The following is a 20,008-nucleotide window of genomic DNA, read 5'->3' on the forward strand; positions in this document are numbered from 1 at the left end:
GTCCTTACCAGTGCTGTTGGGTCCCAGGCCACAGGAACAAAGGTCCAAGTTGATGCAGACACTGACACACCATCAATGAAGGAAGAGTTGGTGTGTAAACTATTATAGGAGCTTGACCCACACAAATCAAAGGGCCCAGATGCCACCCACCCTAGGGTGCTGAGAGAGCTGCTGATGTCATTGCAAAGCCACTCTCCGTGATCTTTGAGAAGCAGTGGAGATCGGGAGATGTCCCTCAAGTCTGGAGGGAGGCTAATGTCACCCCCATCTATAAGAAGGGTCCAAAGGAAGACCTAGGTAATTGTAGACCCATTAGTCTTACTTCAGTCTCTGGGAAAGTCATGGAGCAAATCCTCCTGGGGACAGTCACAAGTCAATTGAAGCACGTGATGGGGAAAAGACTATGGCTCTGTCAGACTTTTTTACAGTGTTTCTCACTCTTCTGGAGCAGGATAGAGATCAGGTGCCTAGGTGAGCTCCTTTCCCTCCCAGTTCTCATCCCTACCTGTTGAGGGTGCTCATATAATGCATGGAATGCCAAATAACATCTGTGAAAACAAAATTTAGTATTTCTGCTTTCACGTAACAGAAAAGTGAGATCAGGATACTTCTAATGCTTTTGTCATGGCTGACTTTCCTCCATGTTCATGGAGTTGTGCAAATAACACAAGATGCACTGTGACACGAGAATCTTGACATCCCAAATTATGGAAGAAGTACTCTGAAAATAGGGGAAACTATGGGAATAAAGATAACTGAGAGACTTCTTACAGAAAACAGTTATCCTTTTGCACTCTGTGATCCCAAGTTTGTCCTTGTGCAGTTCTAGCCATTGCTAGGACATCTTGACACTTGACCCCTTAGAACTATCATAGGGACATTTCAACCTTGCCTTAGAACAGGAGGAAAAAGAGATCTATGATACCAAATCACTACTTGCTTGGCTTGGTATAGCACGTGAGTCCCTTCCTCTGACTGTGAAAACAACTTTTGTCATAGACTTCATATACAAAAGTAAATGTCCTACTGCCTGAACTACCATCAAGCAGTTCATTTCACTGCAGCTGCCCATGAGCAGTGATTAAAACTCATTGTCACTGATATGAAATTCAGACAGTGCTCCGATATTGTCTGTCATTGCATGAAGATAGAGAATGTATTTTCTGCATAAAGGTTTCCACTAGGCTGAAAAGAGGCCATAGAACTTGAACAAGATCACTAATTTCTCCACTAAACTTAATCACTCAAGGCATGGAAAATGTAGCCTGTTGTGTCTCCCCAAATGGCATGTGGAACTTCTAGAATCACAAAATCACAGAACAGTCATGGTTGGAAAGGACCTCCGAGATCGCTGAGTGCAGCCATAAAAAACCCCACCAAAACAACAAAAAAACCCAACCAACCACAATACACACCTGGAAAAATCCCCACAAACACACAACCTACAATCTCAGCCACTAGAGCTTGCCCTGAAGTTCCTCAACTATAATTTTCTTGAATACATCCAGAGATGGTGACTTCACAACCTCCCTGGGCAGGCCGTTCCAGTGCCTGACCACTCTTTCAGTAAAGAAATTCTTCCTGATATCTCACCTAAACCTCCCCTGCTGCAACTTCAAACCATTTCCTCTGGTCCTGTCATTTTTCACCTGGGAGAAGAGGCCAAAATCAAATGTATTCATATACAAATATATACATGTACTCATATACAAATATGCATACATGCACTGTTGTCCTCTGGGGAGTAAATATGGAAGGTGCTAGAGACCACAGACTCCCCTTAACATCTTGTGCTCAATGTGCTTTCTGAAGAGGACAACACTTGTTCAGTCTCAGATGTTGTAGGTGGAGCTGACAGCCAGTCAGCATACACATACTGGATTTTTGAGTATTACAAGTTTGTAAAATTCCTTTAAAAAGCAAGCAAATCACATTTGCTTAAAAAGCAAATCAGGCTCTCTCTAGTCTGGTGTGTTTGTTGTTTTGGGGGTTTTTTGTAATCTTCACACTCTGTACTGCTGTAAATGTTTTATTCTTGTTTCCTTGTATTTTGTATTGACTTTTTTATATCTTGAAAGAATGCACTGTTATTCTTCCTCTTCAACTAAAAAATAAGTATGATGTTGCTCTAATGGTGTAACAAAGAGTCTCTGTTGGCTATTTTAGTGAAATTATTCTGGAGCACCTCTCATCATATTATGGGATTCTTCAATAACTCTTAAACATTGGCTTGTCAGTCTTTTTTTGCTGGCTTGACTAGGGGAATCCATAAATCCATACAGGATAGTATCCATAGAAGTTGTGCTATTATAACCTTGACAGCTGAAGAAATACACTAAGTTCATGACTGGTTCACAGTGCGCCAAGTGATGAGCACAGGTCAGAACAGCTAGCTTTCCTCTCCAGACACAAAGAAGAGATGTTTTTATGCAAAGTCTTGCTTAACAAGCCCATTTCCATTTCCCTTCCTATGTGTTGGTCAGGTGGACAAGTGCATAGTTAATGAGTTTTCCTCTCAAACTCAGCTTCATGTTTTCATACTCCTACATAGGGACAGATACAGAGATACAGTCCTGAAGCTCTGCTCCTCCTCAAAGCAGATCTTTCCTTAAGCAGCAGCAGTAGGAGTCTATCTGAAGGGAGACATCAAATTTGTCATTCTGATAATTTTCAAGCACCTCTACCAGACGATAAGATCCTAAAACACTCTTTTCCTTTTTTAGGGGTCGAAGTGACTTGTGGGACTGGAACCCTGATCACTCTTAATAAGAACTTATGAAAGAAAGAACTTCACCTCCCTTGTTCCAAATGTCTATTCGGAGTTCACTACTGCAGGTCTGCATTTTCTTGAGAAACAATATTCAACCAGCTGTGCTCAGTGATGTAGCTGGTTAGGGTGAGAAATAGAGCAAGTATTTTTTAACAGCAAAGGGCTTAAAATTCTTTTTGTCACACTCTTCAGAGTCTGTAAGTGTGGTCAGAAGAGAACAAAACCCAAATTCTGGGTGCTCAGGATTTCAGAATATCACAACTTATGCCTTTCTTTTCAAGAATGGGCTTCTGAGGACCAGAACCTATTTGTTTCCCTCTCCACTTGCAGATCCAGCAGGATGGATTCTGGGAATCCTTACTGTTCCATTCTGTTGCAGTCCCATAAACAGAGTTGCATAGCACCAAAGACTTACTGTTCCTTGCATCTGCACAAAGAATTAGTAAGTTTCCCTCCTGGATCATGGAGCAGAACCAAGAACTGTACATGAAATACCATAGAATTTTGAGTCCTTTACTCTCAACCTCTTCAGCAGGTGATATGTCTTAATGCTTACCACATATTGTGCACTAACTGAAATATGAGTTCTGGAACAAGCTGGCATACCGAGTGACAGCTTGATGCTCATCTCCATCTGAGTAATAATCTTTCACACCATGATGGCATTATTTTGAAAAAAAAAAAAAAAAAAAAGGCATTAGTTGCCTTAACAATGTTTTTGTAGCTTTGCTGGGCTCCCAGACACAGATAAAGCTTGCTGATAGCTTTGTAAAGTTGTCTGATACCTTTTGTTGGCAGAGAAGAGGCAACAGGTGCTTGTGATCTGTCCAAGCTAGTTTCTTCTCCCTGTGTTATTGTAACTTTCCCTCTCTCAAACCATTCCCAATGTATGATGTCATGTAAATGCCACCAATTATCTAGCACTGCTTTCAATCATGGCAAGGATTTGTTTTTGTTCATGGAACAGGAGATGTAGTATGCATTCTCTGGGTGCATTAAGCCTTCAAGTAGCATACCGACATCTTTTTTTCTTACAGTGTAAATCCTGGTGAATTCCACCACAACCTTTTCAGATTTTGAGACTTGTGGAATAAGGATGGTATAAACATCACACTTCAACTGGTTCAAGCTGATTCAAATGAACTCGCATGAGCTGGATGCTGTTTAGAATCTTTTTCTGATGACCAACGAGGGTGATGCCAATACGCTGGATATCTCTGCAAGAGAATAGAGGAGTGGAAGGTGTTAAAATGGACTTGAACAGTCCCAGTCCATTTCCCAGTAGATCCAAATCAATGCATATGGGTATATGTGTATGTGTATCTTTGTCTGAGATAGTTCACAAGGCTTCTGCATTTGCTTGGCAGATGTATGTGGGTGGAGGGAGTGTTGGCATAAGCTGGTAGATTATGACACAAAAAGAAGCAGTGGAAGTGGGCTATGAAAATTACCAGAGTGCTGGAACACCTTTCCTGTGAAGAAAGGCTGAGATAGTTGGGTAGTTCAGCTTGGAGAAAAGAAGGCTCTGGAGGGACCTTCTTGCAGCTTTTCAGTTTACAAAGGGGGCTTGCAAGAAAGATGGAGAGACTTCTTACCAAAGACTGTAGCGACAGGACAAGGGGCAATGGTTTTAAATTGAAACAGAACAGGTTTAGACTGGATGTAAGGAGGGGTGGTGAGACACAGGAACAGTTTGCCAGGAGAAGATGTAGATAATTCATTCCTGGAAGTGTACAAGGCCAGGTTGGATGGGGCTTTGAGCAACCTGATCTACTGAAAGAAGTCCCTGCTCATGGCAGAGGGGTTCAACTAAATATTTCTCAGACTGTTTTAGCTTTCTGCATGGAAAACTCATTGTCTGGTATCTTCTGCTCTCTGCCCCTCTACTTACTCCAGAGTCATGCATGATATGACATCAAATGTCATCAGACCAGCCTGGTCAAAGTTATCCTTGTAACGGCTCATCTTGATAGCATCCAGCCACTCATGGGCACTGCTGAGTGAAGGGAAATCTGGAGGACAGCTGCTCAGGAGAGGCTGAGATGGTCTGCAAAAGAGGCAGGTGCTAAAAACCCAGGTTATGAACAACAGCTAACCATGCTAGCAATGTAAGAGTTATGAGAGAGAGAATACAACCACAGGATAGAGAAGAACAATTGCATTTTTTCTTCATGTCCTGATTCCTAAAGTCCTGTTTCTAGACTACCTGTGTTCCTTTTTCTGCCTGAAAACAATCAACCCAAACTAAGAAATTAATCCTTCCTTCCCCTTTTATACTCTCTCAGACATATTCTCTTCTTGTTGCCCCAGATCTTTCAAAACTTTCTATGTCTAGACCTATGAGCTGGGCAGAGTTGCAGCGAGGTTCCTAAGGCAGAGATGAGACCTTATGCCTTTTAAACTTTGTGACTAGCTCTTCCTTACCTAGATGCACTCCTTGGTCAGAAAGTAACCTAGGAAACAATAAGTGTGTTGTTTCAGCTCCAAAATCCATCAGATAAAAGCACAACAGTAAAAAGTCCAAGAAAAATACAGCATTTGCTCTTTTCCCCATCATCTGAACCTGTTCCAAAGCTATAACTTTATTTATGCATTTAGTAAACTGGGTACAAATAAGCACTTTTCCCCTCCCCCAGCTGTGAAGTGCATTTCACTGAGACAAGGTTTATAACCTTCCAGGCCAGCAGAATGTAATTCCATCATCAGCCCAACAGGATTCTAATCTTGGCACAATGTACTCCCCACAAGGACTTGTTTCCTGACCTCCTGCCTCTGGTTCATCAGGCTGCAAAAGGCAGTTGGGAAAACATGGGATGGAAGCTGCAGTTCTAAACAGTCTTAGTTTCAGATTTCATTCCCTCCATAAGCTAAGGTCTTCTATTCCTTCATCACCTCTTGTGATCACACAGTATTGTGTGACCACAGAGTATCGTGTGTAGCTGCACCACTATATGACCCTCCCTTCAGTCCTTAAGATCTCTCACTCATTTCTCCTCAGTGCACCTCATCAAGAGATTTATCTCCTCTCACATTCAGCACTCACCACTCATCATGCATTAAGTAAATCAGGATATACAGTTCTTCCAACCCTTTCCCTCATTTTTTTCCTATTTCCTCCCAGTCTCAAGAGAGGGTTGGAAAAAATATTTTAGAGCCTGATGTACTGCTGTCTTTTCCTAATGATCCTACAGAGAGACAAGCCCTAGTATTTTGCACTAAATCTCACCTGCTGCTCCCAGTGCCAGTAGCTTTGAGGGCCGATGGCTTGCGGATCATTTTATCTAGGGCACTGACTATATGCTCAAACTTGGGTCTCTGGACCCGCTCCTTCTGCCAGCAGTCAAGCATCAGTAGGTGCAAAACAGTTGGGCAGTCTGGGGGTGGTGGCAGGCGATAGTCCTGGTCAATGGCATTAATTACCTGAAGGAAAAGAAGAACAAAACTTTATCAAGCTGGGGAAATAAAAGACAAATAAGCTTCAATCACTTGATGGTGTATGACTTCCTACTACTTGAACTCATAGGGTTCAGAGAGGCATATTTACATTTTTACCACTTCTAAAACTTACATCCTGATTGGACATGTCCCAGTAAGGCCTCTCACCATAGGACATCACCTCCCACATGACAATGCCATAGCTCCAGACATCACTGGAGGAGGTGAACTTGCGATACTGGACAGCTTCAGGGGCAGTCCAGCGGATGGGGATTTTGCAGCCCTAGAAAGCAGTCAGAGAGCAACAAGAATGTTAGTGAGACAAGGACCATTTGTGAAAATGGAATCACTGAACAGATGCCAGTAGTATCACTCTCAGTATGGGCTGCCAGTCCAATTGATGCTGTCTTGTAGACATTGTTGATTTAAATTCAAACTATGTTCTAGTTTTCCACCTTGTTCTATTGACAATTATAGATTAAAAAAAAAAATGAAATCATGTCTCCTGGTTGCTACAAATCCCATTATTTTAACTTTTATAGCTCTTCATTGCAGCATTTGATTGATAGCAGAAAGTAAAATCCTCCTGAGAGTCACAATCATTTGGAAATCTAAAGCAAATTAAACAATCCCAACCTGCAACATTAAGGACACATATACTGAGTGGCTAGCATCAACTCCTTTCTCTTTCCATCTTTACATCTCTGGACTGCAGATATGACCTGACAGATGAAATATCGTTCATGTGCTTGTTCTTCAAAGCACACATATCTAAAACTTGTTTCTCTTTTCAGTGACTAAATTCTTCATCCCCTGCATACCAAATGGTAGTTTCAATCTGTCAGTCATACTCCCACCTCTTCTTTTGTATGTGCTATAAATGCCAGAACTTCATAGGCAGTAAGTTAATTTGATGATTGATTGTAAAACCGAAAATATACTTATGTCATTTATTTTTCTGTAGGAAAAAAATACAACACAACTCTTTGAGAAAAGGGTGGTAGTACAGGACTTCAGTCTCTCCTTCAATCCTTTATACTTCCTGTAAGAAACTAATGAAAGGGGAAAGATAACACCTACATCAGGTTATGAGGTTTGTCCTATTCATCATCATTCCACAAAGAACAGCACTGAGATTCCATTCCACATAGCATAGCGGATCAGATATTCAGTTACTTTTGGTTTTTACCTGTTTGAAACAGGTTAGAAGGTTGTAACCCACTGGTGGTTTTGGTCTCAAAATGGACTAAAAAGGACCAAATCAAAGAGGAACACATGAAAAATTATATCTGGCAGCACTGCAGTAACTGACTCCATAGCCATAACTCACCAAAGCTCCAGTATAGGTGGGATTTGAAGCATCATCCTCCAGAAAGCGGGACAAACCAAAGTCTGACACCTTGCACACAAGGTTACTGTTGACTAAGATGTTTCGTGCTGCCAGGTCACGATGCACGTAGTTCATGTCTGAAAGGTAGCGCATGCCAGCTGCAATCCCCCGTAGCATTCCCACCAGCTGTAACACACTGAACTGTCCCTCCTTCTGCTGCAAGTGAGGAGGCAAACATACACTTTTATGACACAACAGGAAGCCAACAGGGGACACTAACAAAGACAAGGTAACAAGGTGGATTTATGAAGTTAGAGAACATAGATCTTAACTGCAGCCAAAATCTGAAGGTTCAGGGAGAGCAAATACGAAAGGAGGATGGGCTTAAAGAAATGAATCTCAAATGAAGTCAGACACTGGTGATCTTTTTCTGAAGACAAGTCTCATCTTGTGGCCATATCCTCTTTTATCATCCTATGTCTAGTCTCGTTAACTACTAAGATGGCTAAATGAATGGGAGCAGACAAATCTGCCCTTACTATTTTACTGTTTTAAAATCTTTCAAATGGATTCTACACAGTTCTACACAGTGTGTTCATGTGCTCCTCAAGATGTACCTGCCAAAGCATTTGTGGTTGAATTAGCATATAAATCAGAAAAGGAAGAAGTGAAGCATCTATACTACAAAAATGTGTGTACTTGTGTTTCATTACTAGAAAAAACACCGGGAACTCCTGAGTCCAAAAAGAACTACAAATTTCGCTACTTCATTACAATGTTGAAAACTGAAACATTCAGTGGAATAAAGCTTGAAAAACATTAATAAAAAGGCAAACTTTGGAGCATGCACATAAGGAACTGGAAGGCTGTGTACAAAGATAAACAATTTAGTACTGTTTATCATTAATATTTTAAACTGGAGAAGTCTAAAATAATGAAGTTTTACATGATGGGTGAGCTTTTGGAATATTTTCACCATGTTGACCCAAAAACACTTACTCTGGTAATTTGCTATTATTTCTATTGCACCTGAAGAGGCCAACTGAGGACTTATAGAAACAGGAGTGAAGAGGAAGGATAGGAAAAATTATCAGATCTGAGACTGGCACACAGCAAGATGAAGAGGTAACGGTTCTGGGAGACTCTGGTTGTGGTACCCTGAGGAAGGAATCCAGTGATCCATTCTCCATGAACTCTGTGACAATCATGACCGGCCGGCTCTTGGTGACCACACCCTCCAGATGGATGACATTGGGATGCTCAAATTGTCCCATGATGCTGGCCTCGCTCAGGAACTCCCGCCGCTGTTCATCTGTGTAACCTGACTTCAGAGTCTTAATAGCTACTGTGTATTCACGTTTCCCTGGGTGTTTTAGGCGCCCAAAGCACACCTCTCCAAACTCTCCTGTCAGGGAGGGAAGAAACACACCTCAAGTAAGGAAACACAGCAAAGAATTTTAGTCAGGTACACTGAAACATTCCACTGTGGAAGACTCCAGGTGCTGCCTGGACATAGGGTTACTAGAACTGCTGGGATTAAGGTAAAGTTCTTGATGAAGGCTCAGGTTGGAGACTGCAGCTTTAGTGTTCAAATGAGGAGCTCTGAGTCTTCAAAGGGTGTTTTAAACTTGGTTTGGAGCCACTATATAATGTTAAGATGAATTCTGGTAAAAATGGTTAGCAATCCTGAGACACTTGATGTCCTACAGTTGAGTCCATTCCAGGCCAGTAGTGTGCCAGGTCTCAAGGAAAACAAGAAGGCACTTCAAAATCTGGACACTACCTGATCCAATGACTTCCTCGATCTTGATGAAGGACACATCAATCTCCTTGGCAAATTCTCGAATAGCTTCATTGGGATCTTCATAGGTTGAAGGATCAACGTAATACTTCACTCCAAGTCCTGCAGTGGAGGAGACATCCCAAAACATCACCAGAATCAAACCCTGAGAGCCATGGGTGTTAATAAGTCCTGAAAAGAAACAGACCCTTGCCATCTGTTGCTTAAGAACACTTACCTCGTGCACCAATATACTGCTGCAGGCGGTCTGTGTATGGAGTCTCTCGCCTTTTACTGCAGGACATAAAGGAAAGGAAAGTCAAAACACACAAGAGTCTCTCATAGGATGCTGGGGTATGCTTCTCAATGCAAGACTCAGAGATTCCTTGAATTTAGAACTAGGAGATGGGCGTTAAGATCCTGCCCATCTCATGGTAACCACTGCATGCTTGTTTTCTGTGTGATAGTTGTTACATCACTGTTTGCCTCCCCACATTAGATATGCCAAATGATAGGCCCTCTAGCACTATTCTGAAAAAAAAAAAACCACTACAGTTTAACATTACTGTCTTGGAAGTTTTCTTGCTATTCAGGCTAAATTTGCATTTTAATTTCATTTCTTTAAAACAAATTATTCTTTTCAATGCTAATCTAAGCCATCTCCTGTGATGCCTTTTATGTTCTTCAAAACCGTTCTAAGAGCCATTTACTCTAATGTTTAAGTTGTATAAATTTTGCCCAAAGATTAATTCTTTTTTATTTTTCCTCCTGGTCTCTTAACAGCATTTACTTTGACAATTCTTTTTGTAAGTATGGCACCCAAAACCAACCCCTCAGAGCCAGATGGATAGAAATTTGTATCATTATGTGATTTTTAAATGTGCAGATCAAAACAGGCATGGTCTTTTTTATTTTCGTATTTATTGCATATATGCATCTTATTTCCAGTAAGCATAGGGCCTTCTCAATCCTTCTCAGATTTCTTTCTCCTCTTAAATGTGTGTGATTCAAGCAATTTTCTTCCTGTATGACCTGGTTGTTTTGTAAGCTTGATCCTATTCTTTAAACATAATTTGTGTTTTCAAGACACTTCCTTTGTTCCCAAAAATGTTCATTTTTTATATTTTTTTTTCCAAAACCATACAATTCATGCTAGTTTAAAATAATTTCTAAATCATATTAATTAGACTGGATTGTAAATCAAACCCAATGGCATCCTCTAGTATTCCTGCTGTATGCATGGATTTATGTCAACTCATATGCTTTGCTCTTTAAGCACAAGACCTTCTAGCTGCTGATTCAATTAGCATCTGAAGACGAGTATCATGAAACATTATGTTACTTTACTAACACAACTACTTCTATCATTCTAACAGGTAATTTTGTGTATTATTTTTCCTTGGTAAGCTTACCTCTTTAAATTCTGCTAAGATTGCACAAACACAGTTCTACCTTCAAAATCTGTTCTGTTGTGGAAAAGAGTTGCTTTATTGGGGGCCTATACTTAAGAGCTCTAACTGCTGTTGCATCTTAAAGTCAGGTCTTAATTAATGTTTTTATATAGATTATCTAACATACAAATGGTTTTCCATCATCAAATTAAAAAAAAAAAAAAAAAAGAATTAACTAAAATATGTGTTTTAGATTCTATATTGCCTGGAAAATGTGTACCAACAATTTAGAAAAACAAGTTAAAATTACAACATTTGACTCTACACATATTCAGACTTTTAAAGAATGCGGTGTTCCTAATTTCCTACATTTTCAAATTCACTTTTCTTATCAAGGGCAAATTTAAACCAGAAATTTGGTATCGTCACTTTTTCTGAACAACTACGAACAAGCACACGATCTTTTTGAGTATAAATTATTCTATTCTATTTTTATGATATTTCCTTCTATGTAAATACCTTTAAAGAAACCCATTAGTATCTTTCCCCAACACAGTTCTGGTAATATTAATGTATTCTGGATTTGGTTTATTTTTTTAGAAAAATATATGCTTTATTGAGTTGTGCACATAGTAACACATTTCCAATTGTAACAACAAATTATATTTTTAACAGTTCAAAACTACAAAAGAAGGCAACACTGCAAATATAACAATATTTGATAATTCTTTTTTTCCAGAAAAAAAAAGAAAAATTAAAAAGAATATACACAGAAGGAGAAAAGATGTAGAAAAGGGAAGAGAACAATGAAGAAATCATTAAAACTAGATGTCATTTTCTAAAGTTAAGTAGTTTATACATTTTTTAACTCATCAGAAAAAACTAAAAAGTCTCTCTTGCCCAGAGGCAGAGTAGAGCAAAGATACAGAAATTCATTATTGATAATCTAGGGGATTAATTTCAAACCTCAGTAAATTCAATAAGCAGGTAATGTTTCTTTTCTTCAAATAAAATTCCCATTGATTACTTTTGTACCTCTACAAAAGCAGTGATCCTTATTCCTCTTTCTCTTTAAAATTTCAGTCCTTTTTTGCAATGACTGATTATCTCTACATTGACTTATCTGCCTTTTTTTCTTTCCAAAATGGGAAACAAGTCTTCCAAAATGGGAAATTGCTTTCTTTAACCTATATTTTTGAGTTAGTGTTCCATGGAACTACTGTGGCTGTACAGATTTTATTCTTCAGGAAACGAGCTACTATGTCTTGGTCCTCAGATAAATAGTATTTAGCACCTCCTGAATAAGTGGATGTAAACACTTATTCCACCAGTTATTCTTCCTTATATTGTTTCATTCTCCACTAGCTTGCCTAAAATGCAATTTGTATTCCCTTCTTTACAGTGATGTGCTCAAATTCCCTTTGAGTACCAGCTGTAAAATGCTTCCCTTAAGTAGCCACGTATCAGCTAACTACATGAGCAGTTTACCAAAGGACATGCTCCTCACACAGCAGTTACGGGGCAAGATCTTTCCTTAATTAGAAGATGACATCTCAAGGACATATGGATACATGTAAATCAGGATGTTTCCTTTAGGATGGGGTTATGTAGCAGGGGTAAGAAAGTTCCACTGTCTGCAGTGCACATGAGCAGGTCAAGGAATTCACCTCTTGAAGATGATGGCAAGGATGGCAATGGCAGCAATGACCAAGAAGGCTAGACCACCGAGTGCTGAGCCCACAATAAGTGGCAGTCGGTCCTGCACCATTTCCGAGCGCTCCCCTAGCAAGGAAGACACATGCATACACAAACACAAATGCAGAGTACAGTAACTGTTACAGTTTCTCTTCTATTCTACTAAGTCTCATCCATAATTCCATCCCTACCAACCTTTTGCTTCCCATGCTAGTCCAGGCAGTTCAACAAACACTTGACTTGGTTACTCCCTTACCCCTTCAGTCACTGTGCTTCTCCAGTGCTTCTCCTTCCTACTTCCCAAAAGCCAGTGTTCTCTCTGAATCCACTTCTCCTCCCCCTGGTCTGCTGACACAAGACTAGTCACTTTAGCATAGGCCAGCTCTACACCTGGACTTTATCCCATGGTCCCCTAGGTTGTAGATGATGTACATGCATGTACCTTTGATCCAGACCAAAGAGTATCACAAGGGAATATGTTGCTCTCTGCATGAATGGAGGGTGATACTGCTGGAAGACAACCTTCTGGGTATATGCCATGTCCCCCCTGTCTTTAACACTTTCACAGAGAATTCAGCTGTAATTCTTCTGTGGCCACTGAAGACCACACTACAGAAGTGTGTAGTGGTATGAACTGTAACTACCTCCTAAAGAGAGTTCCACTGACACATTCTGCTCCTACTGGTCAGAGGTGCAGAGGCAACAAGGAGTAGGACTGGGGAATATGGAGGTAGTGTAAACAATATGCTCTGACAGCATGAAGCTTCTTTGAGTGAACAAATCTGCATTTGCAAATAATGATATGAAGAAATACAAGTTGAGTAGGAGTGTCTGGTACCAGTCATCCAGAGCATAAGCTAATACTCAGGGGCACCCCAAAGTGAAAGATGGTCATGTGAAGAAGATCTGAATACAAAATGGCAGCACTTACCTCCCATTAAAGTCTGGAAATACATCTTTCCACTGTATGGGCCATAGCCCACTGCTGTTCTAGCTCGTACTTGGAAGGCATAGATCTTGCCTGGGCTCAGATTTGATATGGTGGCCATGTTAGTTTCACTATTCAAGGTGAATGAATTATCCTCATCCTCTGCCTGTGAATGTCAGTGACCAAAAAGTAATGTTAGACTAGATGGCTTCATGTTGGGAAAAGCAGATGGACTGATATTAGATGAAGTGTATATTATGAACTGGTTTTGATACAGCTTTTTCTTCCCTCATAATGGAAGCATTTTTCTCTACCTTATCCATCCTGATCCAGGGGTGCATCTCGCAGAGAGACGATTTCCCTGTCCTCTTTTTCATATCAGCTACACAACCATCAGCACTTCATCACATTCTGCTCACCTTGTCAAAGTAGCGTAGCTGGTAATCCAGGATGATCCCATTGGGCTGGTCTGGCTGAGGCCATGATAGTGTGATGCTACTGGTAGTACGACTCACCTGATGCATCATGGGGACAGCAGAGGGGACTGGAATAAAAGAGAGGAGGGAGAGATTGCAAATGGATAAACTTAACAATGAACTATATTGAATATTCATTCATGATGAGTTAATAAGTTAGGTCAGCTGATCCTTTAACTTCCCTTAATTTGCTTTATGAAGTACTTTATAAAATAACTAGAAGAAATGCAGGCACAATTCTACTCCACTGGGAGATACAGTAAATGACAACTTGGGCAAAAAGAAAATGAAGAAATCCACATCCAACTGATCATGCCCAGAAATGATGAAATTATCTATATTTTAACTAGCATTCTGATCTTCAAATTTGCAATTTTTACATGCAAGATGACAAGATGTTCAGTGCCACTGCCTTGATCTAGGATGACACTTGGACAAACAATGTGACAGTAGTCAAAGCAAAAGCAGAGCACACTACTTCTGCTTCTCCCTCAGATTACAATTCTTTGCCTGGGGGGAAAAAAAATCAAGTATGGCTATCAGAGTAATGGAGGCCTTTCACTACCAGATTATGGTTGCAAACCAGATGAAAACACTGATGTGTTAAGGAACAGACTTTGAACCGCTCTTCAGGTCAGTGGTCTCAGTTCAGTTGCAGATCCTAGAGAACGAAAACATCTCATTTTCATAGCCTGATATGCAGCCTTGTGTTCAGACTAGCTCCTGTATCTCAGGCCAAACTCTGTCAGGGCTGGTGCCCAAATGTGAAAACTGCTACTGTATTCGACAGTCTCAGTCCCTCTGCAGGCCACTGAATCACAGAAGCCCAATTCTTCCCACTCTTCTCAGTTCTTTCCAATCCACAATTTTTCCTGCACCTGGAAGGAATACTCCAAGCCACTTAGCAACATTTGACCTGTATTTTAGTTTAAAAATTTCTGGGTGGGAGGGGAAGGGGAGTGAGAGCATTATTTTCGCTGGTTTAATTGTCAATCCTGAGTCAAACCATGACAGACGGCCAACAGTATTCTGGGCTGCATGAGAAGGAATGTTACCAGCAGGTTGAGGGAGGTGTTCTTTCTCCTCTGCTGAGCTCTGCTGAGGCCACACTTCAAGACCCATGTCCAGTTCTGGGCTCCCCAGTACAAGAGAGACATGGACATACTCTCTAATGAGGAGAGATTGAGAGAGCTGGGACTGTCCAGCCTGGAGAAGAGAAGGCTTGCAGAGATCTCATAAATGTACACAAATACTTGAAGGGAGGATGAAAATAGGACAGAGACAGGCTTTTTTTCAGTGGCTAGTGACAGGTCCACAGGCAATGTACACAAAATGAAACACGGGAGGTTCCCTGTGAACACAACAAAATGCTTTTGATTCAGCACTGGAGCAGGTTACCCAGAGGGGTTGTGGAGTTTCCAACCTTGGAGATACTAAAAAATGTTCTGGACATGGTCATGGGCAACATGCTCAAAGTGGCCCTACTTAAGCAGGGGGGTTGGAGTAGACATCCTCCAATGGTCTCTTCCAAGCTTAGCCATTTTATGATTCTAATAATAAGTCTGAATCACTCTCTCAACAGTACTGTCTAGACATCCATGGACTACAACAGCCATTTAGACAACTGGCTCATAGGTCATACTTAATTGGGACTCAAACTAAACCCTGATAGGGTCTGTATGTTCTTTCCGGGTATTTATTTGTTTTCTTATATTTCACATGGTTTGATCAACTTCACCTATGCCTCTAATGTTCTCTAATATGCCTCTATATTCTCTAATACTAGCCCCAAATCTACCACTCTCAAATTCTAGTTTCTCCTTTGTTACCTCTTCCAGTATCATCTTATACTCACAATCTAAGTAAACAGCATGAAGACTCTAGATTTATTCCACACATTTTCCCATATACCATCTTCAAGGAAGATCAGTCTGAATATAGCATGGAAATTTCCTTCATTATGTGTTTAATATCTTATCTTTATTTTGAAAATGTCCTATGGCTTTTTCACAGACTTCAATTTAGTTCTGACCCTTTCTCTAAATACCTGAAAATCCTTTAAAGTATCTTGGGTTGTCTTTTGTCATAACCTTGAACTTTACTTTCTGTGGATGAAGACTGATTTGACAGAAAGGCAAATTAATTAGTAATTTTAATTTCCTTTACCACTGTTATTACTGCTTCTTCTGTATGTGTTCAACTCATCCCTAATAAGCAGGAAAAAATCATTTATCCCACAAAGCGCCATGCTTTACTGTATACCTCCTATTTCTAGTTGCTCAAAAAGTTTCTGTCTTCATTTAAACAGTTGCTGCAACCTGAAATGTGAAAACAAGCACATTCATTCTCTGCTCATGCTGTAGAGATAGGGCATAGTAAGGAGAGAAACTGGAATAGTTTATTTTTGAGGAGTGACCACAGAAATGTTTATTAAGTCCCAGGCATAACTGGGCAAATCCACTGAAGATGGCTGAGTCCACAAGGGTCACCGAGAGAAAAATTAAACCTAAAGAGTATTTTTTTGTTCCTATGTAAGAAGAAAACAATACAGCTAAATTCTTAGGGACCTTTGGTGAATGATCAGGGTTGGCAATTAGATTGTAAATAAACAAATGGCTTGTTACTTTGAAAATTACTGTAGTTCATTAAGAGGACAATAAGCACAGAGTGACTCATCCATTTTCCTTCATAATCTCATAATCATACTTGGCATTTAATGCTTTTCCTTTTCTCACACCTTTTCACCTGAAAATATTCTGTAAGGTCCTCTTCAATTTCCTGGCAATGCTTATAGCTGTCCTTGTCCTCATGCAGCCTCTTACACAGGTACAAGGCAACCTGATCACATAACCTTTATTCTCACAGTTCTCCATTAGCTCTCATAATGTCTGGATTTAGTTTTAAAAAAAATAAATTACTTGCTTTTAAAAGTCTGCATAGATTTGCTCCAATATTTGGGTCTCTACTGTCTTTATCTTTTCCTCTTCTTTCTATGAATAGAACAACTGTCTGAATGAATAAACTCCATAGAGTGTCTCTGGCAACAGACATTACTACATGCTTCAGTTGAAGGTGTAGAGGGAAAAATGGTTAGGTAGTTACAGCTGTGCACAGAGGGATTTTTTTTTCACAGTCCTTTACATGAAATTTACCAGAATTCTGTCCTGAAACATAAGAAGAGATATTTGTTTACTCTGCAAGTACACTTGAAGATATTAAAATAATCATTAAGATTTTAATCCTTTTCTTTTTTTTTTCTTTCTTTCTTTTTTTTTTTTTTTTTTTTTTAATAATATGGTTGGATATTAAGTTCTTTGCCTTTTTTGTGTCAGGCTCCCCTCTGTGAAAAAGGATAACTCCACTACAATTACATAATAGCTTTTCCTTATGCAGCTCATGCTATCTGCAACAGCCTCCCAACCTCTTTCTATTATAGCCTGACACTTCCTCAGGTATTCACCCTCAGCACTTCAAACATGAGCTGAAAGCAATTCCCTTCTCTCTTATCTCAATTCTGGACAGTTTTTCCTTCTTGTAATTTGCATACTGTATTTACATGTAATGCTATCGCTATCCAAACAGGTTTTATTATTATTATCCAAACAGGTTTCAGATGCTTTTTGACACAGAAGGTTAAATTTTACCATATTAAAGGAAATTATTCAGTGCTGGCCCTTCTTATTCTGTCTTCAGACACATAGTCACTGAAGAGTATGAACATCATAATCAGGCTACCACAAAATGTGACTGTGTAACCAAAGGATCCTATCCTACTCTGAAGCAGGGCTAGCAGACTGTCAGGGGAAAGAAAACTCTTACATGAACAGCATTTGGGAGACAAAGATGAAGAGTGAACAGGCAGCAGAGGAGAAAGAAAAGTAGAACTGTTGCAGCACAGAATATTGCATAAGATACCTCCAACAAAAGGGTAGGGGTGAGAAGGATGATTTTTTGGATTAGCAACTGGAAGAAGTGAGAGGACTCTGCCTGATATTTGAGTAAGCAGAATATTCAGAAACTGTCAGGGCTGGAGGTTCTTTCTTTCATCACAGCCATTTACTCTGAAAGCTTATCTTTCTCCAGTTTGCTGTTTTTATATCCTTCATGCCTTCCTGTCCACTCCTTGTCTCTTTCAGAACATGAGATCCTGAAATGTCCATCTCTGCTTGTATAATAATAACAATAGTAATAATAATAATGATAATAACACATAGCAATAACTACGATAAGCCATGCTAAAGTGAAAAGCTGCTGAAGGAATTGAAGAGAAGGGGTATGGATGAGACAGGTCACGTGATGGAGGAAGGGCCTTGTTAGTATGAGCTGTCACTATGAATCAAGGGCAGCTCATCTCAAGCTCACTCCTAATGATCCTGAGGAAGGGCAAAGGAAAAAAACCACAACCAAACACAAAAGGAAGTCATTCAGTACACATTGCTGCTTAAGAAAGTTGCCCTCCTATGAAACTGCTTCAGTGCATGAGAGGCACCTTAGAGAGAGACACCCAGCAAACCCACAGACACTAAGAGGCACCTGGAGGAATAGGAGTGGTCAGAAAAGTCAAACAGAAGCAAAAAAAGAGTGTAGATTTGTGGATTCCAGGCCGGAGAAGGAAGCAGCTACTCAATTAAATTACCTCAGATATAGATGAAGAAGACTGAGATGAGAAGCATGAAGAAAGAGAATGATTTAGAAATTAACCGAACACCTATCTGTCTCCAGCAGAAGCCAAAGTAACTGCCTGGAATTACCATACAAATTACCCAGCCATATCTTTTTTCTGTTAGCAAAAGACTTGAAGCCAGCTTCTTAAGGTGACCAGGTATCCTATGCGTGCTTTGTTACTCAATACCTGTGAAGTAACATTTCAAATGGAAGAAACAGACACAGACAAACCTTGGCGTCTGCTAACAGTATGCAAGATACTTAGGGTGTATATATATTCCTTTCCATAGCATAGAAGCAAAAATGACAAGATGTGATTTAACCAAGATCATTACGCCACATCTGGTTTCACAGCATTTCTCTTGGAGCTTTACCAAAGCCTGGTTTTGCAGGGGTTTTAACAACTACATTGTGGAAGCTCATTAGGGATTTTTTTGAGTTTAACATTTAAACATCTCTAAATGTTTAGAGACATTTTCTGTCACTCACTTCAAATTTTTCCTCCACTTTCTCCTCCTTATCACATTACTCTTCATTATATCCACTTAAACAAGCAGTGTACAATTATTGTCCATATTAGCTTATACGTTTGTAATGACCAACTTATTATTGACATTTAGCAGAACTGTATGCCTGTACACATGTGGCTGTCTCCAGCTCCAGTGCCTCTACATATCTACAGAAAATCAGAACTTACTTGATGCTGTCCTCTATTTTCCTCCCAATAGATAAGCATGCTATCCATCAGTCTGAACTCCTCTTCAGATCTTTAACCTATCCCTTCCTCTGACAGCCAACACAAGCCATTAGTATTTTAGTTTAGCTATCCCTGTGGTTTAGTTCCTAGCTACAAGGATCACAACATCTTTGATACAACTATACTATGTAAAAGGAAAAAAAAAAACCATCCCACAACAAAAAACCCCAACAAAATGTCTGTTTCATTTTGGCAGGAAAATAATATTCCAAGACCACTTATCAGAACAACGAAGTTAAAAAGGCATGGAGAAGGCAGAAGAAAATATATGACATGCAGAGCAATTTCACTAAAATAGGAACGGTGATTCTGTTTCCGGATCCTTAGTTGAAATTCCATTTAACACCTCTCCAGGAACTGTAAAAACTGTAGTTTTCATATCCTTTTATGACCCACAGGACTGCACAGTATTAACATATGCCATCCCAGGGGCATGTACATTTAGGTGTCACTGTATACGTTCTTTTTTTGTCATACAGCACCTATCTGTATCTTCAACTGTATCTTCATCTTTAGACAGTGCCTTTATCACTTCCTCATTTTGATATGCAGCAAGGCAAAGGTGGCCAGATATGATGAAACAGTGGATACTGCTTGTTAAAGTGCACTCAAGTATGAACTGAAATGAGGAGAATGGAAGGTTGTGTACAGGAGCAAGCAAAGATGGAAAAAACATACATCCTAAAACACAGAAAGAAAAAAAAGTGAAGAGGTCAAAAATACTAGAAAGACTGAAGTGTAAGAAAATTGAGAAGAGTAGAAGAAACAGAAGGTTAAGAGG

The 20,008-nt window shown here is 39.8% G+C and overlaps 1 protein-coding gene across 1 annotated transcript in view; it reads right to left on the reverse strand.

Moving 5' to 3' along the window:
* Nucleotides 1-3,878: 3,878 nt before the first annotated feature.
* Nucleotides 3,879-20,008, reverse strand: part of LOC127395816 (ephrin type-B receptor 5-like) — an 81,520-nt gene continuing 65,390 nt past the window's right edge. The window contains exons 7-17 of the mRNA XM_051643227.1: nucleotides 13,749-13,873; nucleotides 13,333-13,495; nucleotides 12,374-12,488; nucleotides 9,554-9,609; nucleotides 9,319-9,438; nucleotides 8,693-8,940; nucleotides 7,536-7,751; nucleotides 6,339-6,488; nucleotides 5,997-6,190; nucleotides 4,662-4,817; nucleotides 3,879-3,987 (exon numbers count right to left, since the gene is read on the reverse strand). Of these exons, the coding sequence (XP_051499187.1) occupies nucleotides 3,879-3,987; nucleotides 4,662-4,817; nucleotides 5,997-6,190; nucleotides 6,339-6,488; nucleotides 7,536-7,751; nucleotides 8,693-8,940; nucleotides 9,319-9,438; nucleotides 9,554-9,609; nucleotides 12,374-12,488; nucleotides 13,333-13,495; nucleotides 13,749-13,873 (1,652 nt within the window). The remainder of the gene's footprint in view (nucleotides 3,988-4,661; nucleotides 4,818-5,996; nucleotides 6,191-6,338; nucleotides 6,489-7,535; nucleotides 7,752-8,692; nucleotides 8,941-9,318; nucleotides 9,439-9,553; nucleotides 9,610-12,373; nucleotides 12,489-13,332; nucleotides 13,496-13,748; nucleotides 13,874-20,008) is intronic.

The sequence above is a fragment of the Apus apus genome, chromosome 1, assembly GCF_020740795.1.
Source record: "Apus apus isolate bApuApu2 chromosome 1, bApuApu2.pri.cur, whole genome shotgun sequence".
NCBI lineage: Eukaryota > Metazoa > Chordata > Aves > Apodiformes > Apodidae > Apus > Apus apus.